At 44.6% G+C, this 24,114-nt stretch overlaps 1 protein-coding gene and 1 long non-coding RNA gene across 5 annotated transcripts in view; one reads left to right on the forward strand and one right to left on the reverse strand.

Annotated features, from left to right (window-relative positions):
• The window catches only part of FAM193B (family with sequence similarity 193 member B), a 62,234-nt gene extending 53,264 nt beyond the window's left edge, over positions 1-8,970 (forward strand). Inside the window, exon 10 of the mRNA XM_075856578.1 lies at positions 7,438-8,970. Coding sequence (XP_075712693.1) covers positions 7,438-7,534 — 97 coding nt within the window. The 3' untranslated portion in view covers positions 7,535-8,970. The remainder of the gene's footprint in view (positions 1-7,437) is intronic.
• LOC142749047 (uncharacterized) overlaps positions 1-24,114 on the reverse strand; it is a 91,933-nt gene that overhangs the window by 45,074 nt on the left and 22,745 nt on the right. Inside the window, exon 2 of one of the 4 annotated variants that reach the window (XR_012882359.1) lies at positions 7,949-8,082. The exons of the other annotated variants lie outside the window; for them this stretch is intronic. This is a non-coding gene — a long non-coding RNA (uncharacterized LOC142749047). The remainder of the gene's footprint in view (positions 1-7,948; positions 8,083-24,114) is intronic. 4 annotated transcript variants of the gene reach the window in all.

Raw genomic sequence — 24,114 nt, forward strand, 5'->3', positions numbered from 1 at the left:
CCCGATCCTCTAAACTTTCTCCCAATTGCCTAGATTTAGTTTTAATTAGTTTAATATGTTGAATGAATACTCCCCTCAACCAGGCTTTCATGGCGTCCCATAACACCCCTCGCGGCACTGACTCAGTATTAAAATTGAAATATTCTTTTATCAAGTCCCGTATTTCCCCACCATCCATCAATCTTAGCCAGAACGCATTCAGCTTCCAATTCCCGGGGTTCCTGGTAGGCCTTACACCCACTTCCAGCGTCACCGCCATCGGAGAGTGGTCTGACAACGCCCTCTGTAGGTATTCAATTTGCGCTATGTACGGCACTGCTGAAGCTGAGCATGCTACCAAGTCTATTCGCGAAAGTGACTGAAATGTGGTTGATGCACACGAGTACTGCCTCACCCCTGGATGTTTATCTCTCCAAATATCCCGCAGACCCAATTCCTCCATTAATCTTCCAAAGGCAGTCAGGTCTCCCCTTTGCCCTCCCCCTCCCCTATGAAACCTATCCAACCCTTCAGACATCACTGCATTAAAATCCCCCATCACGATTAGCGGTACCTCAGGCCACCTGGAGAGTTTCTCCGTAACTCGTTTAAGTGCAGTGCTAGAATAAGACGGAGGGATATACAGCACTACTAGAATACACTCCCAGTGATATATAGTACAGTGCACTCCCACATATCTCCCCTCCTCATCAGAGAAAGACGAGTGACAGACAAAGGGAAGACTCCTGTGTATCAGCAAACTCACCCCCCTAGAATAAGTCGTATGAAAGGAATGAAACCCATGTGCGATCCACACTCTCTGCAGTAAGGACACAGATTCTCTAGTCAGATGCGTTTCTTGCAGCCCCACTATCAGGGCATTTTGCTGTTTAACCCAGTTAAAGATTGCCTGTCGTTTCCTAGCTTCCCGTATTCCCCGGACATTCCAGGATAGACATTTAACCGATCCCATCAGGCGCCATATTTTTAAGAAATCTATATGTAGAGGAATGATCGAGGCACTCACCGAAGCTGGCAGCTTCGGTGAGTGCCTCGATCATTCCTCTACATATATATTCAGCTGATTGTGCTACTCTTTCGATGAGCAACTCCGTGGCAATTTACCTGCAATTATCCAACAGTAAGCAAGCCATATTTCAACTCCTATTCCGATTAGGCGGTTTTGGCAGTGCCAGCCTCTTTCCTTCTTCCCATTGATTTTTAAGAAATCTGTTACCACTCCAGCCTGCTCCAGTCAAGATATTAGGCCGTGCGTTCCCTCCCTCCTCCCCTCCCCCCCCCAACAAAACCTCCCCTCCGAAAAGGGTCAGAGCGACATATACGGTCTCTCCTATCCATCAGAAACGCACCATAGTGCGAACCTTTGACATGCCCTATTGGCATCTCTCTTTGAACCATTTAACTTTCTCACCACTTCCAGTGAGCGCTGGCTCCCACTGCTATTCGCATGTATTAAACAATCCCACACAATCAGCAGAATTACAGATACATTAGGTACCCAGTAACAATCCCACAATAACATTGCCGTCAGGTGCGGCCATTCTTGTTAAAAGGATACCACCCTGCTGTGTTTCAGACAAGGGTGTTCACACACTTTGGAGAACTGCATAAGAACATATAATATGCTACAGTCCCGCAAACGCCAACATGGCTCCAGACTTCACCGCCCATGCGGGCTTTCACGCATCTTCTTCTCCAGCCGGTCTCCGCAGCCGTGCCTCATTGCTATCTAGCCATCTTGCAGCCTCTCTGGGGTTCTCAAAGAATGAAGCAGTCCCAAAAGCAACCACCCGCAATTTAGCCGGATACATCATGGAGTACGGTATGGACAAGTTCCTCAGACGTTTCTTTACATCCCAATATTGCAGCCGCTTCTTCTGTACATCCGCGGAGAAATCCGGATAAAAGGATATTTTGGCGCCATTGATGGAGATATTCTGCCGTTCCCTTGCCTTCCTCAGTATCTTATCTCTGTCCTTGTAATGCAACAGCTTCACTAAGACCGGTCTCGGGGGCCTCCCCGGTGGTCCCAGTCTGGTAGGTACTCTGTGCGCTCTTTCAACAGCATATAAAGGAGACAACTTTTCCCGGCCAAACTGCTCCAGCAGCCATTTTTCAAAAAACTCATCCGAGTTATTGCCCTCCGTTTTTTTTCCGGCACTCCGACCAAACGCACGTTGTTTCTGCGTAGCCGATTTTCCAAATCATCCGCCTTAGCCTGCAGGGCCACCACCACCAAGGACGAAGACTGCACATCCCGCTTGAGCTCCGGCAGAACATCTTCCACTTCAGAGACACTCCCCTCAATAACTGTGGGTCTTTCTGCCACTTTCTGTAAATCATTCCGTAACAGCAGAATATCTTCCTTCAGGCTTCCCACCTGCCCAGTGGGAGGAGTTCTGCTTCACCGCAGCGAATATATCTATGAGGGAAGGCTCCTTCACCTGGTGTCTCCTGCTATGCGTTCTGCCTCCATCTTCCTCAACACGCCTGTCCCGCCGCTGACTCCCCAGCTCTTCCTCCTCACTCACCGTGTCCTCTCCCAGCACTGAGTATCTGGAGCCTGAGGCCATGCTGTCTGCCTTCCCACTGCCAGCCATCGGCGTCTTGCCTGCTGCAGATCCGCTCGCACGAGGGGTTCTTGCAAATCTCTCCAGCCTGTCTGCTGCTTCAGACCGCATGTGCCTGCTCCTGCATTCAGTCTCCTCGGCACCATCTTGTCTTCTCGGCCCCGGACTCGCCGGCGGCGTTTTTTGTTTCTTAGAACGGGTCATTGCAGCTGTATTAAGCGGTACCGACTCCTCCAGCCTCCCAGCCTCGAGATCGGTGAATATTACCGGGTAATTCAGGGATAATCAGTACTTTCAGGATGGATACAGCAGGAGCTCCAGCCACACACGTCCTCTTACATCTGCTGCTAGGCCACGCCCCCCGTTAGTATAAATTTATAGCGTTATAGTCAGCGTCCGTTTAGTGACGGACATTCAGTTTTTTTTTAACTGAAGTTCATTCACTAAATTTTTGATAGCGTAGCGACAGTATACATTTATAGCGTTATAGTCAGCGTCCGTTTAGTGACATACATTCAGTTTTTTTTAACTGAAATTTGTTCACTAAATTTTTGATTGCGTAGCGACAGTTAGTATAAATTTATAGCGTTATAGTCAGCATCTGTTTAGTGACGGACATTCAGTTTTTTTTAACTGAAGTTCATTCACTAAATTTTTGATAGCTCAGTTTTTTTTACAGTTCTATATTGAACGTTCAATAAATTTCTTTCTCCTACATTTTACTTATTCTTCTCTTCTTTTTCTTTTCTTTTTTTTTTTTTTTCCTATAAATTTCATATTACACGTGTAAAAGCACAACATACAAAACCACCTCTATAAAGAGTATTACACGTGTTGAAGCACTACATACCCCCCTAATAAAAATGGCCCAATCATCTCAAAGGCTCTACTCCGCTGAGGAGGCATACGCCATCCTGGCCTCTGACACTGAATCGGCCAGCGAGGGAGAAGAGGAAATTGCCCCATTCATCTTGACCTCATCATCCTCATCCAGTGATGAGGAACCCCCGCAAAGACGCCCCAGGACATCAGCTGAGGCAACCCCCCAAATGAGCGATACCCTGTGGAACCCACCCCCTGATAATTATGAGCCTCACATTCCAGATTTCACAGGGAGCTCAGGAATTCGATTTGAGACTGTAGGCCTCGCAGAAATTCACTATTTCAAGCTGTTTTTCACTGAGGATTTTGTTAATGTAATGGCGGCCCAAACAAATTTATATGCCCAACAATTTTTAGCCCAAAACCCCACGTCATCATTTGCTAGGTGGACCCCCATAGAGGCAGCGGAGATGATGAAATTTTGGGGCCTTGTCCTACATATGGGCCTAGTAAAAAAAACAGAGATTAGGCAATACTGGAGTGTGGACATTTTATACAGCACCCCATTATACCGCATGGCAATGACCTGGGCACGATTTGAAATTCTGAAATTTTTGCATTATAATGATAATGCACAGTGCCCGCCCCGTGATGACCCCACATACGACCGCCTATTCAAAATCAGGCCAATGATTGATTATTTCAGCACCAAATTTCAGGAAGTGTACACCCCCGAAAAGAACATAGCAATAGACGAGTCCCTTGTACATTTTAAGGGGAGACTAAAATTCCGCCAATACCTGCCAAGCAAGAGGGCGAGGTATGGAATTAAAATGTACAAGCTGTGTTCGAGAGCAGCTCAGGGTACACCTACAGGTTTCGGGTTTATGAAGGGAAGGACACCAGGATAGAACCTCCAGAATGCCCCCCTGTCCTGGGAGTTAGTGGAAAAATAGTGTGGGACTTGATGCACCCACTGCTGGACCAGGGTTATCACCTTTACGTGGATAACTTCTATACCAGCATCCAACTATTTAAATGCCTCTCCACCAGAAGTACTGTAGCATGCGGCACCGTGCGCAAAAATCAGAGAGGCCTCTCTAAAAATCTGATTGGGCAACCCCTAAGAAAAGGAGAAAGCAGGGCACTACACAGCGATAACTTGTTGCTGGTCAAGTATAAGGCAAGAGGGACGTCCTTATGTTGACCACAATACACGGTAGTGGCAGCACCCCTGTCCCTGTCCAAGGTAGCACCACAATGACCCCCAAGCCAGACTGCATCCTCGGCTACAATAAGTACATGGGAGGTGTTGATCTCTCTGATCAAGTACTGAAGCCGTACAGTGCCATGCGTAAAACAAAGGCGTGGTACAAAAAGCTGGCCGTGCACGTGGTACAGATGGCATTGTATAACGCTTACGTGCTATACCGATGTGCAGGCCGGACAGGGACATTCCTTCAGTTTCAAGAAGCGGTTATCAAGGCCCTTGTATTTGTGAACAAGGAAGGGGAGGGCCCCAGTACTTCTAGATGCGATGGTCCACGTATTGTACCAGGGCAACACTTTCCTGGCGAAATCCCCTCCACTGGTAAAAAGGGAAGGAGCCAAAAAGTGTAAAGTGTGTTACAACAGAGGGAGAAGACGAGACACAACTTATCATTGTGAAACCTGTCCCGACAAACCTGACCTGTGCATAAAAGAGTGCTTCAAAGTTTATCACACATCCATGGATTTTAATTTAAACATTTTTTTAAATGCTCACTATACCCCTAGATAATTTACTCAAGTGGTGTAGTTTCCAAAATGGGGTCACTTGGGGGTTTCCAATGTTTTGACCCCTCAGGGGCTTTGCAAATGCGACATGGCCACCGCAAACCATTCCAGTTACATTTGAACTCCAAATGGTGTTCTTTCCCTTCTGAGCCCTGCCGTGTGTCCAAACAGCCGTTTATGACCACATGTGGGGTACTGTTTTACTCGTGACAAACTGCTCTACAAATGTTGTGGTGCTTTTTCTCCTTTAGTCCTTGTGGAAATGAAAAAAAATTAGCTAAACCTACGTTTTATTGGGAAAAATGTAGATTTTCATTTTCACATCCTAATTCCAATAATTTCTGCAAAAAACCTGTGGGGTCAAAATGCTCACTATACCCCTAGATAATTTCCTCAAGGGGTGTAGTTTCCAAAATGGGGTCACTTGTGGGGGGTTTCCACTGTTTTGTCCCCTCAGGGGCTTTGCAAATGCGACATGTTCTCCGCAAACCATTCCTGCTAAATTTGAGCTCCAAAAGCCAAATGGCGTTCCTTCCCTTCTAAGCCCTGCCGTGTGTCCAAACAGCAGTCTATGACCACATGTGGGGTACTGTTTTAGTCGGGACAAAGTGCTCTACAAATGTTGTGGTGCTTTTTCTCTTTTAGTCCTTGTGGAAATGAAAAAAAATTAGCTAAACCTACGTTTTATTGGGAAAAATGTAGATTTTCATTTTCACATCCTACTTCCAATAATTTCTGCAAAAAACCTGTGGGGTCAAAATGCTCACTATACCCCTAGATAATTTCCTCAAGGGGTGTAGTTTCCAAAATGGGGTCACTTGTGGGGGGTTTCCACTGTTTTGGCACCGCAAGATCAAACCTGATCTGGTGCCTAAAATATATTGTAAAAAAAACAAGGCGCCAAAATCCTCTAGGTGCTCCTTATGGACTGAAGCACCGGCCTCAGAAGCAAAAGTACGCTAGGGCCACATGTGGGATATTTCTAAAAACTTCAGAATCTGGGCAATATATATTGAGTTGCGTTTTTCTGGTGAAACTTTCTGTGTTACACAAAAAATGGATTCAAAATGAATTTCTGCAAAAAAAAACGAAATTTGTAAATTTCACCTCTATATTGCTTTAATTCCTGTGAAACTTCTAAAGGGTTAAAACACTTTCTGAATGCTGTTTTGAATACTTTGAGGGGTGCAGTTTTTAAAATGGGGTGACTTTTTGGCGGTTTCTAATATATAAGGCCCTCAAAGCCACTTCAGAACTGAACTGGCCCCTGTAAAAATAGCCTTTTGAAATTTTCTTGAAAATGTGAGAAATTGCTTCCAAAGTTCTAAGCCTTGTAACGTCCTAGAAAAATAAAAGTATGTTCAAAAAACGATGCCAAACTAAAGTAGACATATGGGGGATGTTAATTAGCAACAATTTTGTGTGTTATAACTGCCTGTCTTACAAGCAGATACATTTAAATTGATAAAAATGCTATTTTTTGCAATTTTTCACTATATTTTGTTGTTTTTCACAATTAAATACTGAATGTATCGACCAAATTTTACCACTATCTTAAAGTCCAATGTGTCACGAGAAAACAATCTCAGAATCGCTTGGATAGGTACAAGCATTCCAACGTTATTACCACATAAAGTGAAACATGTCAGATTTGAAAAATGAGGCTCGGTCAGGAAGGTCAAAAGTAGCTAAAGAGGGAAGGGGTTAATGGTGACACCCAGTTGTGAATTAATTCATACACTTTCCGGAGGAATAACTGAGAAACGGCATAACCCAAAAGGTCTAAGAAAAGTGTATTGTGGGTAATACAAGTATTTACTGAAACGGAGATGTCATAAGAGGTCACAGGTCCTATTTACTTTTCAAACATACACTAGAACATGTAAACAGGACTCTCATGGGCAGAGTCCAACTGGGGTGAATTGGGCCAACCAGAAGAGATGATTCTGAGAGCCCATCCTCCATCTACATAGAACATGTACTGTACATGTCCACTTTTCATTGTATCATATTCCTTGTTGTTATCATTGCGTGCACACAGGACATATCAATAAGGTCTAATAGGTAATTTGTGAATCATCCCATGAGAATTATGGGGTTTATCTTCGACTGGACCTTTCAGGCCCATTAGTGTGTTAGAGACTGGGCCCCTTGAAGGATCCTTTGGTGGGCCAGTCTGACCCCGCTCATTGGCTACCATAATGAGTGGGAGGAAAAGGTCTTTTGTTTTGTGCTCTTATGAATTCTTGTTCCTTTTTTTTTTTTTTAGGTTCTGTCTGGACTCGGCCAAACAAACACGCCAGAAAGTGGCGGTAAATTGGACCAATTTTAGCCTGAAGAAAACCACTTCCAATGTGGCACAGTGATGCACTTTCCAACGTTTTCCTCTTTCAACTCACCAATACACGTTTTATCCCATACAACTGACCTCTAGTTTCTCACTAATCTATTTTGCACTGTCACAAACGTTTGAGGGATTTTAATAATATTTTCGCCTTTTTGTTTTTCTGGTATTTTTTAAATACGAAAATTGGCATAGTAACATTTCCAGTGCATTTCTTTGGGCCCTCGATGTTCATAATTATTATTTCTTTTTATATTTTAAATCTAGGGATGCAGCCCTTTAACTCTGCTTCCTCTTCTAGGAAAAAAAAGCAACACGTTTTATTTGCCATGATTGTCTATAACCACTTTCTTTTCCAAAATCTTATACTCCTGGGTCTTTTCAGTCACCAGAATTGTAACACGTAGGTCAACCTAGGCAATAATATGATACGTACCTTTTGTAAAGACTGACCAATATTTAGATTTAAAAGTGTGATTTTAAGTCAAGTTCTTACATTTCCAATCATTATATTTTTCTGGTAAACCAAGAACACAGCCAAGGAAATAGCTAGAAAAATTTATATTGGAGCTGAAATGACAAAAGTTGCATTTTTAATTAACAATGTTTTATTTTTACGTCTAATTCTTTGACTTAATTTCCACTCTGTAAATAAATTTATATGTGCACATGCCCATTAACAGCATGTGACTTTTATACCATCCCTAAATTCAGATGATAACTTCAATGTACTGGGAACTGTTACAAAATACATCTGTCACCATCCTGCCTTGTGAGCCCTAACGAATTTAGAGGTCATATAACCCGATTTGAATAATAAAATAGTTATTTAGTAAAATGCGACGTGCAAGAACTTTTAAAGGAAACGACAAAATTGATGCATTTAAGTCGGGTTTAAAATGAGCCATTATCCTGTTTTTACAGTAAGTTAAAAAAAATAATAGAATGGTCAGGAGCCACAATAGTGTGGTTTATATTCCCATAGTCGCAAACAATATCCCTTTATCAAGCACTTGCATTACTCCTATTTCTCCACTTTGTATCTTGTCTGATGCCTTTAAAAGGGTGTAATGGGACGTACTTGACCCCTTTTAATTAGAACACCTTTTTAATGGTCCCTAATTCTCTGCTATGTGTATTTCCCTTGCATCTCTTTCTACCAACCAAAACTATGTATCTGGCTTCAATAGAATGAAACAGAAATAATGTCTTTTTTTCCCTCTGTATTTTTCCTTTCATGTTATTTTTACCTGACAGCTGGTGCTATGCTCGAATAAACCATAGGACTTTGACCTTGTGGAATTGCAGGTCCAGTTCTCTGGATTCGACATTGGATTTTATTAATGTTCTGTTCGCCAAGTGTATATTGGCTTTGCTGTGTTAATTTTGTTTTTATTTTTTTATTATTTACTTTTTTATACTGTGAAAATCTTTCTTTCAGAAAGATTAAATGACATTTGGACACAGGTATATTTGAGTTTGGTCTTTGTTTCCTTTTTTTGACTATTCGATATATACAAACAATGTATACATTACATAATTTGGAAAAAAAAAGTCTTTCTTTCAGAAACAGCGCCTCAGGTTGTATGTGGTATTGCTGAACAACTCCATTCACTTCAATGGGGCAATATCAGAAACAACCCATGGATAGTATTGGTGCCGGTTCTGGAATAAAGCAGTCTACTACCGTATTCATCCCATCAAAACGACGGAACCCTTGCACAACGGAGACAAACTGAAACCATTGGCACCGGATCCGTCACCATTGAAATCGATGGAAATGGAAACCTATGGTTTCAGTTTGTGTCAGTCAGGGCTCCGTTCCGACGGAAAACTCTGACAGAACGGAGCCCTGACGCAGATGTGAACGAAGCCTATCACATGTATCGCTGGACACAATCAAAGGTATATGTACATAATGAGTACAAGTGGGATGAGGCATACAGACCAAGATATATCAACTACGCAAAAGAAAAAGAGTTTGTAGCCAGATGTATACAAAATAAATATTTTTATTAACATGTATTAACCAACAATTTAAAAACAGGATTACTGAAAGGAAAAAGACCCTAGTAAAAAAGGTTGGGAGCGGTTACTGATGTATTTTACATTTGGGATGAGTAATAGCAAAGCTGTCCACTAGTCATGTATAATAAATAATACAGGCTTTCATTATACGAATTCCCCTTCAAAATATAGATAAGTCCATTTGATAGAGAGACTACTGAATCTAGATTTAGCATTCAAGTGATCAGAGAAAAAGTTCTTAAAGTGCTAGTGCAATTGATTCGCAAAGATAGATGACAGCAGCTTACCCATAGTAAATATGATAGTTCTCAGTGTTTGCTCCAACACAATGGGGTCATTGTGTGGGAGCGAACACTGAGAACTATCATATTTACTATGGGTTAGCTGCTGTCATCTATCTTTGTGAATCAATTGCACTAGCACTTTATTAAGAACTTTTTCTCTGATCACTTGAATGCTAAATCTAGATTCAGTAGTCTCTCTATCAAATAGACTTATCTATATTTTGAAGGGAAATTCGTATAATGAAAGCCTGTATTATATATGACTAGTGGACAGCTTTGCTATTACTCATCCCAAATGTAAAATACATCAGTAACCGCTTAGAACCTTTTTTACTAGGGTCTTTTTCCTTTCAGTAATCCTGTTTTTAAATTGTTGGTTAATACATGTATACAAAATAAATATTTTTATTAACATCTGGCTACAAACTCTTTTTTTTCTTTTGCGTAGTTGATACATATTTTGGAGTTGCCTAGTTGATAATTTATGCTGGGACTCTTTCTTTTCTTAAACGTACCTAGCCCTGAGTACTTATGCGATTGGAGCACATTTATTGATTATACAGACCAAGATGACTCTCACGTGTCCCAACACGCGTTCTGCTGGTCCTTCTTCTTGGGCATATAGTACTACTGATCTCCACATAAATATGGTGTGTGTGTGTGTATGTATGTATATATATATATATATATATATATATATGCGCAACGTGTGTGTGCGCCTTAGGGTATGTTCACACGGGCTATTTTCAGCCGTTTTCGGGCCGTAAATGCTTTAAACATTGAAAAATTGGAAGCAGAACACCTACAAACATCTGCCCATTGATTTCAATGGAAAATACGGCGTTCTGTTCCGACGGGGCGTTATTTTACGCCTCATTTTCAGATAACGGCGTGTAAAAAGACGCCCCGTAAAAAGAAGTGCACGTCACTTCTTGAGCCGTTTTTGGAGCTGTCTTTCATTGACTCAATAGAAAAAGCGCTCCAAAAACGGCTGAAAATTAGGACCTGTTTTCCCTTGAAAACAGCGCTGTGTTTTTTTGTTAAGCACGTGAACATACCCTTACAGAGCGGAGATCGAATACCTGTGTTCGTTATATTGATGCCCTATTGTTCAATCTGTATAGTAATGTGCATGTCCTCCTACTGAGCAAAATGAGGAAGGACACACATTCTCAATTCCACTCTCCAACTGCCACCAGCTAATAAAAAATGCCTTCTCTGCTTGTCAGCAGAGAAGAAGCTTTTATTCAGAAACACATCTTGTGGTGTGAATAGAGACTCACACAGGCAAAAACACCACAGGAGTGCCACCCGTTTGCTTAGATGAAGAGAGCCTGCATACAGCACTGCTTATGTACAGCATTGAGATCTCCCCTCTCCTGCTCATTCTCTCATTGTATGCAAGCTCTCCCTCTTCGGTTATGTAGGGCGGGGCTCTCCCTCTTCAGTTATGTAGGGCGGGGCTCTCCCTCTAAAAAGACAATGGGTATTTGTAAAGCTAGAGAGAAGGCAGAGGCAGTGAAACAATCTGCCTATGCAAGCTAAGACATGAAGGGGGGGGAGGAGCTTCAGCAGAAAAGTCACGCCCCTGCGCAGCCCGCCTAAAGAAAATCTAGCAGAGCAATAAATGGGGAGATCTCTAGATCCATCTAATAGACAGGGCTGGTTCCAGCTTTGTTAGAAATAGATCTTTATGCAATATATTATGTCTGCTATCTTATTTCCTTAATTCTGGGCAGTACTAAGTAATAGTACTGCGAAGGGGCGTGGCTTTGGCATGGCGGTGTGAGGACGCACTTCGCTGGAGCTCTGGACTCCCCGCACGGAAAATCACCCGAAAGGGGTCACTTACCTGTTCTCAGTACACGATGACGAAGGGGAGAAGTCGCAAGAGCCTCTCGGTCACTCCTGGCACCTCGTCAATCAGCAGGTATCTTCGCTCCATGCAGGACGGTTCCTCGCCCCGGGGCTCCTCCATTCCTACTTAAGGCCGCAGCCGGACCTCGCCAACACGTGGGCGCTCGCCGACTTCCTGCTCCTCCGGGCCGGCGTGTACCAACAGCTGCTCCCGAGTCCCCGAATCTGTCATGGCGACGCCAGAGGTAGGTCAGGCCACAGAGGACTGTCTGGGGTCGGTTCCTCCGGCCCTGGCAGAGGACTTTTCCCCCCTTCCAGCTCCAGTCCGTATCAAGACAGGGCGAGGACAGCATGGCCCTGCCAGGCAGGGCGGTCCCGGTGCCATCTTTTCTTTCCGCCCCATGGCAGTCTCCCCTGCCGGATTGGCTGCAGATTAGTCTGGGGACGCCTGCAATTTTGAGGGGGCCGCTCACTCCGTCAGTGGGGTTGGGGGAATATCAGCCAGTCCCTTCTCCGGGTACACCGCTCTCAATGGAACGGACCCTGGCAGAACTTTGAAAATTGGTGAGGGTGCTGCCCACCAAATCCGATCTGGATCTACGCCTCTCGGCTGGAGGAGAAGCATGGCAAGGCCATTGGCGCTGTCTCACAGGAGCTATGCTCATTGACTGCAAGGGTGGAGACATTGGAGCGCCAGAACTCTGTCTACTCCATGGACATCTCAGTCCTTTCCCAGACCCTGGACACTCAAGCTACCCAAATGCGAGACTTTTCCTTACATCTGGACGATGTCGAAAACGGGGAGACGGAACAACTTGAAGCTGAGAGGCATATCGGAACCTGTGCCCCCAGATGTTTTATATGATGCTGTGACGCATATCTTTAATAAGCTCCTGGACAGACCACGTGATATGGCCATTGAGATGGACAGGGTGCACAGACTGGTGGGCCCGCGGGCTAGAGATGGTGACCGCCCGCGGGACATCATATGTATAGTACACTTCTACCTACAAAAAGAGGACATTGCGCGGAGAGCCTGCGAGAAGGGGGCCATCTCCTTCAATGATTCCGAGATTACCGTCTTGCCGGATGTCTCCAGACTGACCCTCTACATGCGCAGGACTGTCCGCCCCTTGCTGGAGGCTACTAAAGCGGCGGGAGCTACCTACAGATGGGTCCATCCCTTCCCTTCCACATCATACTCCGCAGACAGAGGCATTCGTTTGCAGTCCGGTCTCCGGATGACCTAGAGGAAGCCTTCCGGTTTTTGGAGATCTCCCCAGTGCGGCTACCGGATTGGACAGAGCCCCCGGCATCGCTCTTTATCAGAGGAGGTCCATATACTGATTTTGTGCGCCCAATTCCGCTGCGCACCAGAGACGGGCCAGCCAAGATCCGGACCCCAGGGCGGCGTTCCCCGCACAGAGACTGATCTACTACATTCTTCTTGTGTAGCCTAGTACCCAACACTGGGGCCTAGGCCACGGTTTGAACTTTATTTGTACTTCTTCGCAGTGTTCTTCAGGAGATGCAAAGATCGGCATTGATGGTAATCTTAAATGGGACATTATGTACAGTATGCTGGTCTGGGGGTTTCTCAAGTGGGGGATCTACAACTGTTTAGTCAAGCGGGGGAGGGGAGGTCTCCACTGTAGTTAACCGGGTGAGTCCGGGGTTTCATTGAGCTAAATTTCATATTGCTAGTCTATTGTTGTAATTTTTAAGGAACTGTTTCTGTCGCACCGCTGCCATTCTTCGTTCCCCATTAGGGTTCCGTGTTGCTGTGTCGCGGTCGGAGGGTATTTTTCCTTCTGAGGACGACATAGCACACGATGAGTTGTTGAGGGGTTTTGTACTCTATTAGAGGGACTGTGCTGTTCCGTTGCTTCGGTACTTCTGTCCCTGTAAAGGGGCCTTTCTCTTTCTATCTTTCTTCCCCTTCCCACCTCTGTCTTCTCCTCCTTCTCCTATTATGACATAACCATTGTCTCCCTGAATGCGCAGGGTCTGAATATCCCAGAAAAGAGGTCCTCCATTCTCTGGAAGAAAAAAGCGCAAGTGACATTTCTACAGGAGACCCACTTCCGGGCTGACTGCATACCGAAACTCACGGACTCCCATTATACGGAGGGGTATCATAGTGTGTCACCTGATTCCAAGACTAAGGGGGTTCTCCATCCTGATTTCACGCTCTCTCCATTGGGAACATGTGGAGACTCGCACAGATGGAGCGGGAAGGTACCTCTTCGTGAAAGGTAGGCTGGCTAACACTCTGTTCACACTGGCTTCGTACTATCTCCCTAACACAGGTCAGGTTGCCTTCCTAGAGAAGGTTTTGGTGGAATTGGATGACTTTCTGTAAGGCACTCTAAGGGCTGATTCAGACGACTGTGAATTGCGTCCGTGCAGGTCGCGTGGTTTTCACGCAGCATGCATGGACCAATAGAAGTCTATGGGCCAGTACAGACAGTCCGTGCTTTTTGCGCAGCATTTGTCCGCTGTGTAAAAAGAGCGGCACGTTCAATATCTCTGCGTATTTCGCGCATCACGCACCCATTGAAGTCAATGGGTGCGTGAAAACCACGCAGGTCACACGGAAGCACTTCCGTGCGAACTGCCTGTTTCGCGCAACAGCTGTCAAAAGGATGAATGTAAACAGAAAAGCACCACGTGCTTTTCTGTTTACAAACATCCGAATGGCGTGTCATAATGATGGCGGCTGCGCGAAAAGCACCCAGCCGCGCATCATATGATGCTGCCTCACGGAGCAGGTAAGTGGCTTTTGCGCAGGCAAAACGCGTGTTTTGCGTGCGCAAAAACGCCACGGTCGTCTGAATCAGCCCTAATACTGGGAGGGGATTTGAATGCCACCTTGGATCCCACTCTAGACTCCTCACGCGGGCACTCGTCTTTATCCAGGCCAGCTCACCGTCGTATACTCCGGCTGTTGCATGAGCACCAACTAGTCGATACATGGCGGCTCATGCATCCATCGACCAAAGACTATACGTTCTTTTCGGCTCCCCACAACTCATATTCCAGATTAGACTATTGTTTTTCTACGTAATTCACATCTTCCCGGCCTCACATCTGCCTCCATAGATGATATCACATTCTCTGATCATGCTCTTATAACTCTTAGGCTGGGTTCACACGAGCATGTTCGGTCCGTAAAGGACGGAACGTATTTCAGCCGCAAGTCCCGGACCGAACACAGTGCAGGGAGCCGAGCTCCTAGCATCATAGTTATGTACGACGCTAGGAGTCCCTGCCTCGCTGCAGGACAAGTGTCCCATACTGTAATCATGTTTTCAGTACAGGACAGTAGTTCCACGGAGAGGCAGGGACTCCTAGCGTCGTACATAACTATGATGCTAGGAGCCCGGCTCCCTGCACTGTGTTCGGTCCGGCACTTGCGGCTGAAATACGTTCCGTCCTTTATGGACGTAACATGCTCGTGTGAACCCAGCCTTACCCTCTCACTCCCAACGGTCCACCCTCACTCCTGGCAGTGGTGCTTGAATGAATCGCTCCTGCAGGATTTGACGGTGGTCTCGGACATTCGCAGAGACCTTGAGGAGTACTTTTGTACAAATGCTACTCCGGGGGTTGACCCGCTCTGCATTTGGGAGGCGCATAAGTGTGTAGTGCGCGGTTCCTTAAATCGTATTGGTTCCAAACTAAAGAAGGAGCGGACACCTCCTGGACCTCTTGTCCCGCATACACGGGTTGGAACAGTCCCATAAGGTCTCCCAGGACCGGGTTGTGGGGGCGGAGCTGGGGCAGCTGAGAGTGCAGGTTCGTTCACTGTCTTTTCAAGGCTAGGGCCTCCTTCGTTAAATGCAGACGGCACTTTTACGAATTCAGTAATAAACCTGGTAGGACCATGGCGCGTGCACTTAGGAAAACCTGTTCTCGCACCTATGTCCCTCATGTTAATGCCTCACACAATAGGCGCCTGCAGCTTCCACACGACATCTCGGAGGCCTTCCGTGCCTATTACCACTCTCTTTATAATCTTCCTCGGGCCCCTTCTCCGGATGGAGGGAGCCACTTGGAGAGGATTGAGACATATCTCCGATCCTCAGGGATGAAATGTATCTCCCAGGAGGCTATCGCTGCCCTGGAGGCTTCTATTTCACCGGAGGAGTTGTCGTGGGCACTGAAGGACTGGCCAGCGGGGTAGGCACCGGGCCCGGATGGACTACCTTTACAATACTATAAGGCCTGCTCGGATCTGCTCTAACCCCATTTCCTACACGCCTTCAATTCACTCACGGAGGGGAGTTGAGGGCCCACATCACGGTGATACCCAAAGATGGGAAGGACCCATCCATGTGCCAAAATTATCGCCCCATATCTTTGTTAAACGTAGATCTAAAGCAGTTTGCAAAGATTCTGGCCCATCGGATGACCCCACTACTACATAATGTGATACATAACAACCAGGTGGGCTTCATGCCTCTAAGGGAAGGCCGAAATAATACCACTCGGGCAATTAACTTGATGTATCAAGCTGCTGCCTCGGCTCTGCCGACTTGCTTTCTGTCTATGGATGCAGAGAAGGCTTTCGACAGAGTCAACTGGGATTTTATGCTGGCTACCTTGCGGCATGTTGGACTGGGCACGCATATGATGCAATATATTTCGAGTCTTTACTCCTCCCCCTCGGCCTAGGTTAAGGTAAACGGTCACTTCTCCTCCTCACTCGCTATCTCAAATGGTACGAGGCAAGGATGTCCCTTGTCCCCCTCAATTTTAATTTTGTGTTTGGAGCCCTTTTTGTGCCATATTCGCTCCAATCCAGACATAGCGGGTGTATCTTTGGGTCCCATAAGGTCGCTGCATACGCGGATGACCTGCTCTTTTTTTCTTACTGCACCCAGAATCTCCTTGCCCAACCTGATGGCAGAGTTGAGTAGATACTCGAAATTGTCCAACTTCAAGATCAACTACAAGAAGTCGGAGGCTCTCAATATCTCGTTGCCACAGTCCCTGTTGGATGATCTGTCTGAGTCCTTCTCCTTTAAATAGGCTAGAGATTTGCTTAAATATTTGGGGGTCCGGCTTCCCAGTGATCTGTCTCGCCTTTATGCGGTGAACTACCCGCCGCTCCTTCAACGTGTAAAGAGCGATTTGGATTCCTGGACGACGGGCACCTTTACCTGGTTTGGTAGGTGTGCAATATTTAAAATGAATATTTTGCCACAGATTTTTTATCTCTTCCAGGCACTGCAGGTACACCTACCACACCCTTTCTTTCAAGTCCTGCTGTCCCTACTCCACAGATTCATATGGGTGGGGAAACCAGCACGTATTGCCCGATCCATGCTTTTTCGTGCTAAGTGTGAGGGAGGCATTGGTCTCCCAGACTTTGTTTCCTACCATCAGGCCTCCCACTTGACAAGAATTTTGGACTGGTTTAGACACACTTAGGTTAAACAGTGGGTGTCCATGGAACAGACCTTTTTTGATGTCCCATTGCAGGCCCTACCTTGGTTGGGAAAACACGTCACCCTATCGGCGCGGACACACCCGACTATCGGGCCCACCTTGTCGGTTGTGTCCCGGCTCTTTCCCTGGAAAGAGATCTCTCCGTCTCCCTCCCCCTTGTTTCCTATCTTGCGCAATCCTGCATTCCCACCGGGGCAGGAAAGGGGTCCCTTCCAGAACTGGTTGAGGGCGGGTAAAGGACATGCAGCCCATTTTATACAGGGTACGACCTGGATGACTAGCCCACAGTTGGCGTCTTTGTCAGATCCTATCTCCTTTACTTCCTGGCAGGTCACTCAGTTGAGACACTTCCTCGCGTCCCTACCTAACCCATCGGCATACTCACGAGATAGTTCCCCTTTCGAACTCCTTTGCACGGGCACGGTGCGTCACTCGTTGTCCAGACTTTATGCTCTCTTGATCTCTCCATCCACTCTTTCCACACCCTCCTATTTGCTTAGCTGGGAGAGGAACTTGGCGCATCTCCTCCAAATTTACGGATTTCCCCCTTCCGTGCTCTCCGGCCCTTTTCCTGCTCCATCTGTGTGACGTTCCATTATCTACGTACCGACGCTCAGTGGTTCGCCATCTGGTGAATGCAGCTAGAGCGTGCGTCCCCGCGCTGTGGAGACATTCTCGTCCTCCATCGGTGGGCATGTGGTTCGGCAAGATCCAGGAGATTATGAGAATGGAGGACGTCACGGCATAGATGAGAGGGACCCATGCTAAATTCCTCAAAACATGGCATGATTGGATTCGATTTCAATCGTCTGGGGAGTATAGGACCATCATGGCCTCCTGAGTATAATTCCTAGGCCTAGTGTGTAAGGTCAGTTCTCTCTCCTTCCTTTTTCCCTTCTGCCCACTCTTCTCTTTTGCTTCTCTCTATCTCTATCCTGTTCTCATACGGGTCATTATGCATGGCTGCTGGTTCAGGATGCATAAAATGTCGTCTTCTTCTTCAGTATCGATTTCAGCTGTATGTTATTTGTTTTTTTTTGCACTCATTGTAACTACATATACTGGCTTGTGGGCCGATGTCAGTGCTGCATATATCTGCACCATTATATTTGTGTTTTGGAAAACGGAAAGATAAAAGAAATAGTACCAGAAATACTAGCCCCATCGAGGAATTAACCAAATGTTACATATAGGAAGGAAAGGAGTATGCATGTGAGAATCGTAACTGCTAGAAGGACTAAACCAAAATAGTGGGGAGAAATACGCACACGCACACACGCTGTTGTGGCAGCAAACAACCCCTTTAAAGCGTAATTGCAGAAAAATGGAAACCTTTCAGTTACACTCAAGATCAGAAAACTGAGATTTATGTTTGTTAAGCTCTTGACTGGAGATCTGTTTCTGTTTGTCGTGGCCAGCCCACAGATCTATCTTGACTCACATGATGTGCGTGCGACTATTAGGGTATGTTCACACGCTTAACAAAAAGTACTGAGCTGTTTTCAAGGGAAAACAGCCCCTGATTTTCAGACGTCGTTTGAGCAACTCGCGTTTTTCGCTGCGTTTTTTACAGCCGTTTTTGGAGCCGTTTTCATTGGAGTCTATGAGAAAACGGCTCCAAAAACGTCCTGCACTTCTTTTGACGAGGCTGTAATTTTACGAGCCATCTTTTGACAGCGACGCGTAAAATGACAGGTCGTTGGCTCAGTACATCATAAAGCCCATTGAAAGTAATGGGCAGATGTTTGCCGAAGTATTGGAGCCGTATTTTCAGACTTAATTCGAGGCGTAAAACGCCCCCATTACGTCTGAAAATAGGTCGTGTGAACCCAGCCTTAGGGGTAAACGCAGCTCAAACTCACTTGTCCCACACTCTGGCTACAAGCATTAGCTTACCTAATAGCTGTCTCTTTCAACCCGCAGTTATGTAATATGTTACGCAACCCAATGCAGGACTAGCTACTATAAGGAATCCTTTTATGCTCCATATTAATCCTTGTCAATCAGAAAGATACTAAACATGACCCATCTAATTATCACAGAGGAGCCATTTTTAACCCCTTGGCAACATGTGACGTATCTGTACATCATAGCCGACAAGGGGGAGCATAGTGAGGCTCACGGGCTGAGCCCGCTCTATACTCAGTAGATATCTGCTGTATGTTACAGCCGACACTTCACTTCAGCGGCCGGGATTGGAGAGAATTCCAATCCCGACTGTTTAGATGTCGTGGTCAATAGCGACCTTTAGAGCCGTTACATCCCCTTCCGTCAGGCCATCGACCTCCCTGCAATGCGATTGCGGGATGGCAATGGTTGTCATGGCAACTAATGAAGTCCCCTAGGTCTGCCATCTTGTATACCATACAATGCTATACATAATTATTGCAGTGGATGGTTCTAGCAATCAAATGATCGACCTGTTAAATTCCCCTAGAGGGACTAAAAAAAAAGTTAAAAAGAGTTGTTTTTTGTATGTCTAAAAATATTGAAAGGTTAAAATAACCACCTTTTTCATTTTCTTTTTCCTAAAGTAATATAAAAAAAGATATAAACATTTAACAGAATTGTTATCACAGCGTCTGTAAAAGTCAGAGCTATTTTAATATAATGTTATTTTGAGATAGGACCTGGGCATCAATGATGGAGTGGTTCTAGAGAGAGAGAGACATGTAAGAGGGTGGAACTTCCGGGGCAACACGAAAAATACGCCTCTCATATCACAAGATTCACGAGAACTCAGGTAGTTGCAACTAATCAACCAACAACAACATCGGCTCCATTGACTATTCATATGGAGTTGCAATCACTTAAAGAACTAATACAATCTCTTCCAACTAAAAGCGATTTAGTCTCGGCCATTACACAGCTCGAACAATCTCAACTGGAGGCAATATCGAGAATTAAGGTGGAAGTAGACCAAATAGCCAACAAAACCACTAAAGTTTAAAATTATCTTTCTACATTAGATAAACGAGTAATCGCTCTGGAAAATGAAGTGTCCACCTCTCACCAACAATTCCAAAACCTGTCTCTCCAACTGCACAACCAAGAGAATTGAGACCGTAGAAATAATATAAGCCTGAAAGGCCTTGGAGAGCTGGGCCCACAAGAAGACCTCCTACGGAGGGTCACTACTATCTTCAACACTATAGCTCAAAGACCGCCTGATGCTACATTCATGATAGATAGAATTCATTGTATATCCAGAGCTAATTCTTCTGACCAAGATACCCCCCGGGATATTATCTGCCGTTTGCACTATTTTACGGATAAAGAATTGATCATCAGAAAGGCTTGGAATTATGGCCCAATACATCTAGATGATTCTATGGTATAAAAAATTCCAGATATATCCGCACGTACTCTTCAAATGAGAGGTATGCTTTAACCCGTACTGGCCAAAATATGTGACTATGGGTACCAGTGGGGTCATCCTTTCCAGCTAATTCTTAATTTCCTTCTTGCCCCCTCTCCCCCCTTTTTTTCTCCTTTCGTACTCTCTCCCCCTGTCTCCTCTCATCTCCTTTTACTTCACCAACGTGTCCCGTCCCCCCCCCAAACAGACCTAGTGGCGGGCTCACTAAACGTTAAGGGACTTCATAGTCCAGAAAAGCGCTCAATCCCGATGTGACTCCTAAGGCGCCATCAGTTGCCTGTCGCGTTCTTACAGGAGCCTCACCTTTGCTCATACAACCCATTTAAGCTTTCTAGTATAGGGTTCCCTACAGCATATCACCGTTTTACTTCTGACCCACACTCAAAGGGTATGCGCATACTGTTTTCTGGTTCTATTCCATGGAGTCTCGCACCAACAATGTAGGTAGAATGCTTTTGGTCAAAGGTCTCATAATGTCTCTCCTTACCCAACTGAGGTCAAGACTCTGACTTAGCTGGCTATTTGAAGGCTCTGGAGGAGTTTGGCGAGGGGACTTGGATTTTGGGAGGAGATTTGTGAACCCACTTCTAGACACCACAACAGGCTTATCCAATATTGCTCACCCTAAGCTTCGGTATTTGAAAAATATTATATATGTTTCCCGCAAATGGGCATACAGTAACGCCCTGAGGATGAAGCGAGCACAGGAGCTTTGCTCGCTTTATCTTCAGCGGGTGTCGGCTGTAATATACGGTGGTGATCACATTTCTGTCTCCGATCGCTGCAGTTTAACCCCTTAAATGCCGCTGTTAATAGCGACAGCGGTATTTAAGTGATTGACACAGAGGGCGGGGGCTCCCTCTGTACCCCATCGGCCCTCTGCGAAAAATCGTGGGATGTCGCTGGTTGCCATGGCAACCAGGAAGCCTAGCAACAGCTTCCTAGTCGGCCAGGTACGGAAGCCTATTAAGTCCTGACAAAGTCTGTTGTAAAGTGAGAGTTACAATACACTGCACTACAAAAGTAGTGCAGTGTATTGTACTGGGGATCAGAAGATCAGATGTTCAAGTCCCCTAGTAAATGTAAAAAAAAAAAAAAATGTTGAAATGATAAACAATCGCCTTGTTTCCCTGATAAAGTCCTTTTATAATTCGAAAAAAATGAAAAAATAATAAAAACTAAACGTAATAGGTATCGCCTCGTTTGGATAGGCTGGAACTATAAAAATATCATATTCTTTATCCCACACGGTGAACACTGTAAAAAAATAAACTAAAAAACACTGGCAGGTCATGTTGCTTCCAAATTTTTTTTATAAAAAGTGATAAAAAAGTAGCAAGTACCCCAAAATGGTACCAATAAAAAGTACAATTTGTCACGCAAAAAACAAGCCCTCACTTCGCTCCGTTGACAAAAAAATAAAAAAAAGTTATGGCTCTCAGGATATGGTGACGCTAAAACATAATTTTATTTACAAAAAATCGTTTTTGTTGTGTACAGGTAGTAAAATAGTTAAAAAATATATAAATTGCCATAATCATATCGAACCGCGGAATAAAGTAAACATGTTGTTTATACTACACAGAGAACGTCGTTAAAAATTTATAAAGAACAGTGAGAGAATTTCTGTTTTTTGGTCTCCTCACCGCCCAAGAAATGGAATAAAAAGTGATCAAAAAATCGCATTTACCCCAAAATGATACTAATAAAAACCACAGCTCGTCCCATGAAAATCAAGCACTCACACAGCTTAACGGAAAAATAAAAAGTTATGACTCAGAACACAATACTGCAAAACAATGACCCAGACTAATTTATATGTGCAGCAGTTCTTCACCTAAAACCGCATGTCATCATTTGCTAGCCCCACTGGTAGACCCTGTAAATGCAGTGGAAACTGACATTTTGGGGTCTTATGCTACATATGGGGCTAGTGAAGAAGTCAAAGATTAGGCAATGCTGGAGTGCGGATATTTTGTACAATACCACGGACACCTTTTAAAAGTGCGACTCCTGCCCCAAAAATCTGGCCTGTGCATAAAGGATTGGTTCAAAGCATACGTCACTATCCATGGATAAACAATTCTATTGTTGATTTACCCCATTATTACATCATCTTATTATGACCAGATACACTTCGGCCAGCTTACATATACCCTCATGTACTCCGCACAACTTCTATATACCCTGATGTACTCCGCAAATCTTACATATACCCTGATGTACAACCACAGAGAAGAAAGAAGAGCTTATAGCCAATATTATATAAAATATATAATTTTATTAACACATATGACAAAACAAGGTATAAAAGTTAATAGAAGGACAAGACTTTGTGCTAGAGCGAGCACTGAACACTGTCCTCGCATCTATGGGTAAAGCTATCGTTATCTGCTCTAAACACTGTATTTATGCATTAGCACTCTACTTGAATCATTGGTCTATCTCGTTTTTCTACCTTATTACTTGACGTACTATATTTCTGTATGGTTCACTAACGTCTTAATATGGGAACCTATCCTATTTGAGTTTATATATGACCATTATTCTGTGATGCAGATACCCACTACTCTATACTGTGAGTGTCAGCAATCGCTTCTATTTTTATACTAGGGTCTTGTCCTTCTATTAACTTTTATACCTTGTTTTGTCATATGTGTTAATAAAATTATATCTTTTATATAATATTGACTATAAGCTCTTCTTTCTTCTCTGTGGTTGTTCATATATTATGGAGCTGCCTTTGTGGTAAATTATGGGGGGACGCTTCAGTCTGGAACCGTGCCCAGCCCACAGTACTAATGCTCTTGGAGTGCACATATTGAATATACCCTGATGTACTCCGCTGGAGCGAAATGTCGCTGAAATACTTGGGAGTTAATATTACCCCTAACCTATCCAATTTATATCAATCGAGCCCCCCCCCCTCTACGCGCTCTACGTGAAGACTGTATGAAATGGACCAAGAGGTACTTCAGCTGGCTATGTCGTTATACTATATTCAAAATTAATTTACTACCCCCACATTCTATATCTTATACAGGCATTGCCGATTAGAATCCCTTCTTCTTTTTTTAAAGTTATTGATTCCATCCAAATAACATTTATATGTGCTGGGAAGACCGAAAGAATTAAACGGACATTGCTGTGTCGACCTAAAAAGTGTGGGGGACTTTGCTTTACAGGATATCAAAACCTATTATCTGGCAACACATCTGACACGAGTTATCGATTGGTGCCAACATTGTTCCCTTAAACCTTGGGTCCAGGTTGAACAATATTTTTCCCGTATTTCTCTGGCAGCATGTTCCTGGCTGGAGTCTTCATATTTACTCCACATACGGGTCCATCCTACTACAGGTCCGACACTGCAATGCTGTTTGAATTAAATAGTATGCAATTTTTTCTTACCATGTAACTCTGCACAATATCCTATTTTGAGTAATCCTCGTTTCCCTCCAGGAATAGATGCCCTGATCTTCCGTAACTGGGTGTCCTCTGGTAAATTTAGTCAGTGATTTACAAAAAGATAATCCACTGGCTAACTCCACATTCTCTGCTGATCTCTAATCGTCTGGGGCCATTGAGATATATGCATTT

The sequence above is a fragment of the Rhinoderma darwinii genome, chromosome 3, assembly GCF_050947455.1.
Source record: "Rhinoderma darwinii isolate aRhiDar2 chromosome 3, aRhiDar2.hap1, whole genome shotgun sequence".
Taxonomy (NCBI): domain Eukaryota; kingdom Metazoa; phylum Chordata; class Amphibia; order Anura; family Rhinodermatidae; genus Rhinoderma; species Rhinoderma darwinii.